This window comes from Rattus norvegicus, chromosome 1 (genome assembly GCF_021556685.1).
Source record: "Rattus norvegicus strain SHRSP/BbbUtx chromosome 1, alternate assembly SHRSP_T2T, whole genome shotgun sequence".
NCBI classification, from domain to species: Eukaryota; Metazoa; Chordata; class Mammalia; order Rodentia; family Muridae; genus Rattus; species Rattus norvegicus.
The window spans coordinates 24,043,588-24,055,000 of NC_141534.1; the positions used below are offsets into that span (position 1 = coordinate 24,043,588).

At 45.9% G+C, this 11,413-nt stretch overlaps 1 protein-coding gene across 1 annotated transcript in view; it reads right to left on the reverse strand.

Moving 5' to 3' along the window:
- Positions 1 to 673: 673 nt before the first annotated feature.
- The window catches only part of Slc2a12 (solute carrier family 2 member 12), a 53,660-nt gene continuing 42,920 nt past the window's right edge, over positions 674 to 11,413 (reverse strand). The window contains exon 5 of the mRNA NM_001107451.1: positions 674 to 2,904. Coding sequence (NP_001100921.1) covers positions 2,751 to 2,904 — 154 coding nt within the window. The 3' untranslated portion in view covers positions 674 to 2,750. The remainder of the gene's footprint in view (positions 2,905 to 11,413) is intronic.

Below are 11,413 nucleotides of genomic sequence, written 5' to 3' on the forward strand. Positions count from 1 at the left end.
GTTGATGCTCAAGGCTGTACTAAAAGTCTTGTCAGAAATTGGTTAACATTGTGTTTTAACAAGAAATGCCCACAAGCTGTGTCTGTGCCACTGTGTGGTTCCAGCTCGACTTGACCCTGAGAGCTGCTGGCAAGTGCGCTCGCCATGTCTGAATAGTGCAGGTGAAGGGCGACTGGAGGACTGAGGGAAGCCACCCTTAAACTTCCATTCTATGAGACAGGGCCCTCAGCCATGCACGGACTCTGGATGGAAAGGCAGGGTCAGGCAGGTGCTTAGTGTGGCCAGGGGTGGCTCTACCTACAGATAAGTGAGGTGGAGTCAAAACAGATTCTCTGTACAAACTGAACATTTCCCACAAAGCTCTGACTTACTGTTTTACTTTTGAAAGGTTTGCAAAGGCTTGCGACATCTGCACCATATTATAAACCTTACAAAGCTAACTTAGGCACTGGCTGAACAGTGCATAAGATTCTACGTTCAGTTTTGTTTTCTTAAAGCTTTCTCATACCCTGCCTCTCGGCCTCTTCAGAACGTGGGAACAAAGGCGAGCTTTTTACATTCGCTTGTCCCATAGTTAATTGTGACTTTTTTAAGCCTTTGATTTTTTTTTAAAAATTGTTTTTATATTTGGGTTTGGTTTTTCTTTTTTTTCTTTTTTTTTTCTTTTTTTTTGGCTTTGTTTTAAGATTATCAAAAATTCAGAGGTAGAGGCAGACTGCTTTAAAACCATGAGAGTTTACCACTTGTTTTGACAGTGAATTCCTGTTTTGCAATGTTCAGAAACATGTGTGAGGCAGAAACTCTGTTAGGGGAGGTAACATTTTCAGCGTTCAGTGACCTGAAAGCCAGGCAGAGCTGAAGCTCTTGGGAAGTGTGCAGAGAGTATGGCCGACCTGGGCTCACCTGCACAGGCACAGTCTGGCAGCTTTCTGCGTGGGCCACAGAACCAGCTGGGAAGGAGTGAGTGGGTCTCGAGTCGCCTGGTTTTCTACAAGTACTGTAAAATTTTTTATATAAATAAAAACTGTGAATATATACATACAAGTTTTAAGTATTCCCCCTTTTTTATTTTTGAAAACCAAAGGCTTTGTGTGCTGGGAGTGGGGTGGGACTAATGCTGAGTAAAAAGTTATTTTGAGTGTTTAAGTTCCATACTTGGTGACAAGAGAACAATAGAAAGTTTATAGCGCTTCTATTGACATCACTAGTAATAAGCTACGTTTGCTTGCTTTTTGCCCATTCACAAGGAATACACAAAGTAGCCAAGTGTGTCTATGTATGTGTAAAATTGAATCATTTAACAATTTTTAAAATATCTTAATCTGAGAACTTGGAGGGAAAAGAGAAAAAAGCTTGCATTGATAACCTGCCTTGAGTAGTTTAAAGAATGTGACCTATAATTCCAGAGACTCGTGATAAATTTGAAGTGATGCTCTGCCCTCTCCTTACTCACATTCTTACTTGATGTGAAATATATTATGACGTCCTCAAGATTTCAATCTCCCTCCTTACCACATCTCGGTTAGAGGCTGCGTTTGAGAACCAGGCCTCCTGTCGTGCTCCCGCGGCTCCGGCACTGCGCTCTCACCACTGCTCACTCCCATGTCTGCGCTCTGCTCCCAGGGCACGTGGTGGGTGGTGTGCACTTCTCTCAGACTGGGACCATTTGGTAGTGAAAGGAAGAAGATCCCAAATTAAGGGGTCTAGGTTCTCTCTATCACGGATTTTTTTCTATCATATGCAAATTCTGGTGAAATGCTGTGTCAAATCTTAAAACTCAAGTGGAAAAATTAGAGGCCAGAGAAGTGCATCATGTGGGGAGAAGCCACCTCGCTGGTGTGGCTGGACATCACTGCTCACCAGGAAGGAAGGTAGGCCAGCTCTGACGTCAGTGCCACCCCCTCTGTCTGAATCCACCAGAAGGTGAGCAGTGAGAGCCAGTCTGCTGTAGCCTGAGGTAGAGTGATTCCTGAGCAGTGGGAAGAATTGCAGAAAGCTGAGGGCTGCTACAGGGTACCACACACGCCTTCCCAGGAGACAGCTCTTAGAGATCTGACTTTATAACTTAAAGCTAACTGCTTACCGATCTGGATAAATAATATTATGTTAGGCTCCTTCTCTGATATTTACTAACAGCTATTCCTAAATAAATATGGTCCCAGGAATTTTAAATTTATCCTTCTAATCATGTTTTAAAAAGATGGAAAAAATGGCTTAAGAGTTTTAAAAGTTGACATAGAACTTACAGAAGAATATTTTGATTGACTAGTATCTCATTACATGTGATGTACAAGCTGCATAATCTTTGTCTGGTGGCCTTGAGTGACAACCGAAGTCTTACTCAGGACACCGTCCTAATCTACAACACAGATGCAATGAAATCACCCACACAGTGCGTTGACAGAAGACCGGGAGCAAGGAGTGTCTTCAGAGGCACACATGGTGAGTGCCTGCCCACAACACAGCCGTGAGCGGCATCCTAACAGACAGCTTGAGGCAGAGGCAGGCCTCATCGCTGATGTAGAGGAAAGGTTGAAGGCGTTGAACCTGCCAGTACTGTTTTGTTTAACATCAGGGCATTGGCGCCTCGAGTACCTTTTGGCAAAAGTCTGTTTGGGGGAAGAGGAATTAATCGTGGTCTTTCTAATTTCAGGGTGTCCGTGTAAAACTTCTCCATGACAGTGAGGAGAAACCATGGCAGAGACCCTTGTAAGTCCTGCCACCAAGCCACATGTAGGGACTGGAGCCCCTTAGGTCTCTGGCGAGGGCCGCTGTGACTGTCCCCTACCACACAGCTTCTTACACTCTGGGAGCTGCTCCTGGGGCTTTGTTTTTTGAAGCTGTGTTGGCACTAATTCTTCTTGGTGATGACTCATAAAACAAATGTTGTTTTTCACATAGTTCCTGAAAGAGAAAGAGGCGCTAATGAAAATGTCATTCTTCGTGTGTAGCACTTAAAAGAAATCTGCAGTGCCTTTTTAAAATCATCCTGGGGTTGTCATGGTTTAGTTAACTGTGATGTGTGCCTGCGGCCTTTGCTCAGGGTCATGCAGAGAATGAACTGGGCAGCTGTCCTCTCAGGACATGGCCACAGCACCCCTCTGTACAGGCCAAGACTCCCAGAGTATATATTACCAGCAAGAAAGGAGTGACTCCACCCCTAATCCTGACTCACTTGCATTTTCTAGCCCCCAATTACGCCAATATTCTGCCTTCTGTCCCCTTTTCTACAGCGTAAGTTACTTCCATACGCATAAACTATGCTGTGTCCCTTCATCAGGAAGGGATTTGAACCTTTCTCTCGTCGATGGGGAACAAAATGGGTCTCAATAGGCAATGTGGGTGGAATTCCAAGGGGCTTGTGCAAAAGCATGTGATTTGGGGGTATAAAACTGTTGATAAGAAAATAGAAGGAGATAGCGAGGGTTGGTAGGGATTATATATTGTTCAACACTCTGCAGTCCCTGGAGTTCAGGTTGGGAATCCATGTGGAGAATACCAGAACACACTGCACAGTACTTGGAGGGACTGTGGCTGTGAAGATGCACGGGAGAGGGAAAGCATGATCGCCACAGAAGGGCACTGACAACAGGAGGTGGGAGGTGGTGAAGTATCCTCTCAAAGAGAAGAAAGGTCAGCCCCCCTGGGGAGCTGCGCCAGGTGGCAGGGCCTCCTAAAGTCCCATTTCAGGGTTATGTCCCTAACCTTGAAGGAGACTGGTCAAACTGTACTTGCTCTCCAGATTAGAGCTTAAAAAAAGCCAAGAGATGTTAATGAGAGCTAGGTTTTCCTCAGTGACAGGAGGAAGGGTCAGGGAGGAAGGAATTGAGCCAAGCAAGACAGGAAGTGAGGCTGTGAGTGGCAAGCACAAGCTTCAGAGTCCTGGGGAAGGACTGTTGGGCACGGTACTTGAGAGCAGCAGCTAGAGAAGGGACAGTGACAGGAAGTGGAAGGTCTCCACAACAAAACTAGATGCCTTTCACACTGAGTGTCAGCCCCTACTCCTGAGAGCCAGGCCTGTGATGCCTGTGATGCCTGACCTTTCAGCCCACACTGCCTTGGAACACCTCTTGGCGTTCCAATATTCTGTTGGAACGCGTTGGGAATATTCTGTTCTCTTGGGTTTCCTCACCACTGGCGTCTCCATCCTTGGAGATCTCTTTCTTTTAATCTCTGAATATTGGCCTAATGGAGGGCTTAGTCTAGTCTTGGGCCTCATTCTCCACTTCCAATGAATGTTCTTATCTGGTTTCATGAGGTCAATGGCTTCCAACATTCAACTCTATAGATTTACAGACTTAACAGTCACATTCAACTGCCTACTTCTGTGTCTCTATTTGATGTCTAATGAACATCTCCAAATTAATACATCCAAAATTATTCTAGCAACCCCTGTGCCTTGAAGCCAAAGCCCCTTCAGGCTACTACTGTATCTTGGTGCCTCAAAAGCTTAGACGTTACCCTGACCATGCCCAGCTTCTGTATCCAGTTCTCCCGTTCGTTTGTTAATGCACGCAACAATTTCCCTATGTGAGGAGAAACAGCAGCAAACTAAAAATTCCTGTGCCATGGGGCTCGCCCATTACCATTTGTTGCTCTAGCAGAGAACTCTGCATGGTTTCCAATACAAACATGGCAATTCACAAGTGTCCCTAACTCCAGCCACCTTCTAGCCTCTGCTGACACTAAGCATATATGTGGTACATACATGCCTACGCAGGCAAAACACATTGTACAGATTGATGTTCCCAAAGAACTAAATCTAATGAGAGAGGTAAGAAGCCAAGTGAATGTTTCAGCTGTTAAGAACTGAAATACGGTAGCCAAGAGTCAGTGACGTCAAGTAGGTTGGCAGGAAAAGGGGAGGTGGCACTGGGGCAGATGGCTGCCTCAGGGAAGGACTTGAACAGCTGCTGACTAGAGTAGAGGAGTAGGAAGCATAAACTGTATTGCTTTGCTAACGTGACAAACCCCAGGGCACTGGAACAAAGGAATGACGTGGTCACTTTTTGAAAGGAACAGAATGGAGAGGAGGAAGTTGGGAAATAGGGACCAGGTAGGTAACCACTGCGGTAATGAAAGGAGTTCATGGTACCTCAGACTACAATGGAAGAAATGGATACCAGTGAGAGAAGGAGCCAGCGTAGCCTGATGTGGAGGGAGGGTGTGAGGACGAGATGAAAGACTGGTGTATGGCTGAAGAAAAGGAAGACACATCAACTGAGGGAAGTAGGTCTGGAGCAGTGGGGAACTTACTGGCATGCTGCTCTTTTCACATGAGGAGGAGCAAGGCATGAGTAGGCTCACCTCGAGACCAATTCACTTCAGCGCCTGGTAAACATGGTTCAGAGGGCAGACATTGACCCAGATGAGGCAATGAGTGTGAGAGAAGGTCCGTAGGACGAAGTCCAAACTCATCACAGGGATGCCGGGGAGCCAGGCAAGGACAGGTGTGTGGGGAGGTGGGACAGCCGGAAGGTAGGTCCCCGTATGCGGTAAAGCTATTCAGAAAGGATCCTGAATAGCTCTACCAAAACAGGCACTGAGAATTGGCCCCTGTGCTTGGACTATTTCAGGGAAGTGGCAGCCATAGAGGTCATCAACTGGAGCAGGTTGATGAAAGGGAAAATAAGCAGAATGGATAAAGAATTTTTCTATAAAGAAAGAAATGGCAAATTTGGAAGAAAAATGGCACCAAAAACAACAACAACAAAACCCTTTTTAGATAGGGAGAAGCACATATCTCCGGTGGCAGATGACTTGCCTAGCATACAAGAAGCCCTGGCTTCAATCCCCAGAACCACATAACCCGGATGTGGTGGTAAATGCCTGTAGTCACCGCACTTGGGAGGTAGAGGTTAAGAGGATCTGAGTTAAAGAGAGGCCAGGGATTCGTGGAGCCATACCATTATAAGGGGGGGGGGGGGGGCGGTGTCCCTCTAAGTTAGTATTCACAGTAATAAAAAGTACAAAGAGAAAAATGGAGAATGAAGGAGTAAGCAGGAAGTCTTAGAAAAGGGAGAAGGGAAAGGGGTACGAGGGGGTTGATGTCATGAGAATTCAGAATTGGCGCTCAAACCTGGAGGGCTGTTGGTGTGAGCACAAAGCCAGACAATCCCTAGGACAGACAACTCAAGATCCGTGGCTGCCATGCCGCATGAGGGGCCAGCCATCTGAGGCGAGCACGGTGCTTGTGAGCGTCCTCAGCCTCAGGCTACTCATAACTCACCTGGCCTGGAATGCCAATCACATCACGTCACTGCCCATGCTAAAACATTTGGTTCTCTCCCACAGCAGTTAGAGCAACTCCTCCCTCAGCCGCCTTATCAGCCCCAGGGACTGTGACCTCTGAAAAGTTCTTGCCCTTCCAGAAACAGGTTAAGCCTGTTTCCGCGTTAGCCTCTAGACTAGCAGCTCTCTCCCTGCATTTTTTGTACCCCTACCTCCCTGGGTCGGATTTTAAAGGTTATCTTAGCACAGCCTTCTGAAGCCTGCCCCACCCCAAACACTAGTCAGCACATTTTCCTTATCCTGGGAGTTGTTTTTTTTTTCTCGTCAATAATTTGGTTACAGAACCTTCACCAGTATCTGATGCATAATAGTTGCTCAATAAATATGTATTTGTTCATTTATTTACCGTGTGCTTTTTTTGTGTGTGCTCTGTGGAGACACCGAGTGTCTCACACATACACCCAGGCCCTTTCACTGAACCTGGGACTCAGGTCTGGCTGGATTGGCTGGCCAGCAAGCTTCAGGGATCCTATCCTCCTGGCTTCTCTTTCCCAATGCTGGGATTGCAGGAATTCACTGCTACCACCCCACTCCTCACGTATGCTGGGGACAGACACGTTTGCGTGGTACACACGTAACTGAGAGCCAGCCCCCAAGCTCTCGGTAAGTATTTAGAAGCAGCTCGTTTGCCTGCAGGAATGGAAATATCACATTAAGACTTCAGAACGAAACTATTTATAAAACATTAGCTGGTTTTCACCTAAGTTGGGGGAAAGAGGAAGGAAAATCACAGTGGAAGAAACTAAATACAGCAAGCATCCCATTGGAGGTTTGTAGTTGGCAAGGCAGATATTAAAAACAAAACCCTTTCAAATTACATGATAGCAGTTATGTTTCCTGACTCTCAGCTGAGTCACTGTTTATTTTATAAGGGACTTAGCATCCTTGGAAGAATATTTGTTTTCTCAGCTTTGTAAAAACTGGGACTGGGGTGGGGACCAACTCTAAGTATGAGAGAGGAACTATTAAGCAATGTACAGTATCAAAATTAGTGTGAATGTTTTAGTTTTAGTTAACTTTCTTACTCCTTAGGAAAACCCTGTTGGGATTTGCACATCCGGACTGGTTTCCATGGCGACAAAAGTTGATTCGCCTGTTTTATTAACTTGTAGATTCCAAGACTCCTTCAGCTCGGCAGTGGCCCTCCTCCATCAACTTGACTTCAGTTTCCATATACTAGCAAGTTCCATGGGCTTTCTTTCCACTGCCCTACATTTCCGTAGTTAATTTGATAATCTACTCAGACCGAAAATGTCTGTCTCTGGCATTTCTCTCCAGGGAGCCTTGCTTAACATATGTTTCAAACACTTCTTGTAGGCTTATATAACTCAAGCTGCTTACACAGTTTCATTTTAAAAGCATGTCTCCACCTACTGCACCAAGCAGAGAAAAGTGGTCAGCCCTTTGAGACTGGGCGATGAGGAGTTGAAAGAATTCTTTTCCTTCCAGAACTCAGTCTGGGGGTTCCCCCTGTAGCATGCACGGAACAGGTACTGCTATTGCCAGTGCCGTGTTTAAGCCACGGGCCTATCATGCCACCTTCTTCCAACTTCTGTTTCCCACCCCCATGGCTTTGCCTGTTTTCCCTCACAGTACTGCGGAGAGGGGTCACATCAACTTTGCTTCAGTCCACTCCTAGTTTTCAACGCCTGACTGCCTCAGACAGTGCCCGGACTGAGGCTTTCAGTAACTGCATGACTCAGAAGAACCAAATGTGGTTCTCACAGACAGTAAGTCAGGAGTGTACTCTCTTACGATCCTCCCCCCTCGCAGAACGCTGAGTACGTTTTTCTGAGTTTTAGATGCCCAAATCCTATGCTCTTAAGGAACATTTTTGAAGACCACTAAACAGAAAGATTGGGCATTTCTTAATTCTGTCTTCAAGTCATTAGGATTTATGGTTTGCTTTATTTGACAACCCTACCTGAAATCTGCTTAATGAGAAAAGTTTTAAAAGTTAAGACTTTTGGAAGGAAATACAGTGTGACCGATAATAAGCCCTTAGTTTTGTCTGTTACAGGAAACTAACGGTTCACTCAGCAATTCAATCCTAACAGACTTACTATTGTTCACCAGGCTTTTTTTTTTTTAAGCAAACTTGTAAAACACATTTAATGCCTTGAGTTAGGAGTTGGGTAATACAAAGTGCACGTACACAAACTGGAACGAAACGAAAGGCAGAGCCTCAGATCCCTTGCCTGCTTAAGCCGGCCTCTTCTGTACCGATGATTCTTAATATTTTTTTTAGATAGCTGCCAAAAGCTTGGGCTCTACAAATGTTTCTCACCCAGCCACTGCCCACGTTCCAAGTACCTGTGTCCCTGTGTTGACTGCCAGATCTGTATCTTGAGAGAGGTTTCTCCTAAGTCCCAGATTCCTGCACATGCTGGCATTCCCTCTGTTCGAGAGTCTCAGGAGCACCACAGAGTGGATCTGTACAGATGGAAGTCAGGGCTATCCCCAACCTCCACACCAGACCTTCTGCCAGACCTGCCCCTCTTCCCCGGCATCTTGCTGCCCTGAATGTCACTATTGCATTGGATTGGTTCTGGGAGCCCTAGAGCAACTCTAATCGTCTCTTTTCCCTCATCCATGCTTCCCCCCTACATCCCAGGTTCATGGGCCCTCTTGTGTACCATGTCCAGCTTCACGCCATCCCATCTGCCATCTCAAATAGCTCCATTCAGCCCCTTCTCTGTCCACTCTTCCAATTTTGCCAGAACATTCCTTCTTAACTCTGGCCATTTCATCTTTTATTTTAAACACTCCTGCTAGAGGGGTGAGGCTTGGGGGATAAGAGAATTTTTGTATAAACACCGGGGGCTTGAGCTGAAATCTTCAGCAAGGATGTAGAAGTTGGGCGTGGCTAAGCATGCCTGCAATCCTAACACAGAGGGCTGGAGCCAAGAGCATCCAGGCCCTCCTGCATAGCCAAAATAGTGACCATCAAGTTCACTGAGAGACTCTAGCTCAAAGGACTACAGTGGAGCTCAACAGAGGAAGGAGGCAAAGTCCAGCTTTGGCCTCCATATGTATCCTCACAGCACAAGTATTCCAACATGTGTGTGTATACCACGCACGCTACACATTGCAACAAACAAACAAACAAACAAAAGATAACCACTACTGCCTTTAACGTCCAGATTCTTTACTAAGATAGTCAGAGGTCCTGCTTACCCTTCTTTGTTCTGGCTCATCTCCCAGTCTCAAAGGCTACCTCGTAGCATAGCTCTGAGTGCAACATTCCTATGCAACACTCCCCAGCCCCCAGGAGCTTCATTACCCAAATAGCTTTCAAGATTCAGCTCTGGTATTCTTTCCTTTGGTGGTGGTGGGGGGAACGATGACGACACTTATACAATGACATTTTCTAACAAAACCAGCAATTTATCGTTGTGCTAAACAACATGGCATCCTACAGTGATCTAACTTCTTGTCTACCACCTAGAGTAGAAACGGGTTCTTGCGTCCTTCATTTTCAGTATTCTACTGGGGGGCGGGGGGTCCTCATTATATAGCACTGACTAGCCTGGAATTTGCTATGTAAGCCAGGCTAGCCTGGAACTCAGAGCTCCGCCTGCCTCTGCCTCCCAAGCGCTGGAATGAGAGGTGTGCACCACCTCACCAGGCTTTGATTCTTCCTTGTCTGTTGCCTTAGGGAAGAAGAGTGACATCATCACTGAGGTAGGCAGAGCCTGACGGGAGTAGTCAGTGTGTGGCTCGTTTATTCATTCCTTACTGCTCCCTCCTCCCATTCCATGAACGTAGACTATAGACACAGCAACATCTTAGGACCTCAGTAAAAACCTCTGTAATGAGGGGTGGAGGATGGGGGTTTCGAGTTCAAGGCTAGCCCGTTTTGAGACCCTTTTTCAAAGAAACAAAAAAAAAAACCTGTGCTAAATGTTCTCCGGCACCTGGGAGGAAGGGTTTCCTTGCTCATATGCAATTCCCACGTGCTGTTAGCTAATCAATCAGCCTTCCTGACAACTGCATTTGTTTCATTATAACTTAATCATTTCCGTTTTATTTTCTTAAAGTGGCCTCATCTGCAGCATGATGTAACCGCAAACTTGATAGTCGACTTAAGATTTGAATTGAGAGGAGCCTTTTGCTTAGAGAGGTCAACTGTTTTAAAGACTGCAACCACACCGAGGGTCGTCAACACAAAGTGAAAGTTTTCCACAAGTCTACTCACTCCAGCCCAGGCTAACCCAGGACTAACTGGCCGGCCTTTATGAACGCCGGCACACATTCCCCCACTACTGGCTCATGTCTCGCCCTGGAGCTTCCCTCAGATGGTGCCTAGGGTGTCACTGTCATAGTTCCTGCTACCATACATGTCTCCTTGGTACCTGACCATTATTTTATAAGAAATTACAACCTATTACAAATTATAGTACATATAGTAAATTACTTTATTGTAGTAAAGCCACGGACTAAGCATGGCACCATTTCCAATTTAATCCTAAGAAGAACACATTTCCCTTCATTCCTAGACTGTGGCCATCACTTCCCTCGGGCCATAAGTCTGAGCAGTCAGAACTTGGTTCATGGCCCACTTGCCAGTTAAATTATTTATCTCACCTCTCTATGTGTAATTCACTTAAGGGCCTAGAATTCAATTCTAAATGCCTAATCATGTAAGACACTCCTTACCTTTATCAACTCTGGTGTGCCACATTGTCAGGAATTGTAGACATTTAGCACCAAGAGTTCTGCTAATCGTCGCCTTAAGGGTTTGGGCTCCTAAGTCCCTTGAACCTGTTTTAGATGAAGCACCATGGTCCTAGCCCAGGACAGCCACCCCAGCATCTACCCAGAACCTCAAACAAAGGTAGCCTTTTGACTGAAGAGCTAGAAAAGAAGATGTTCTTTCTTGGGGAAGAAGAAGGTTGGGGTGAGGTCTCTTGAAGCTGGCCTAACACATGTAGCTAAGGGTCACCTTGAACTCAGTCTTCTTGGCTTTACTTCTAATGCTAGGATCACAGGCTTCTAGCACTATGGCCAGCTTGGGATTCTCGCTCATCGCTGAATAGAGTTTTAAAAGCCTTGTATATCAATAAGCAAAGGTTCACACACATCAAGGACAAGGTCAGGGAAGTAGGATTCTGTAGACAGT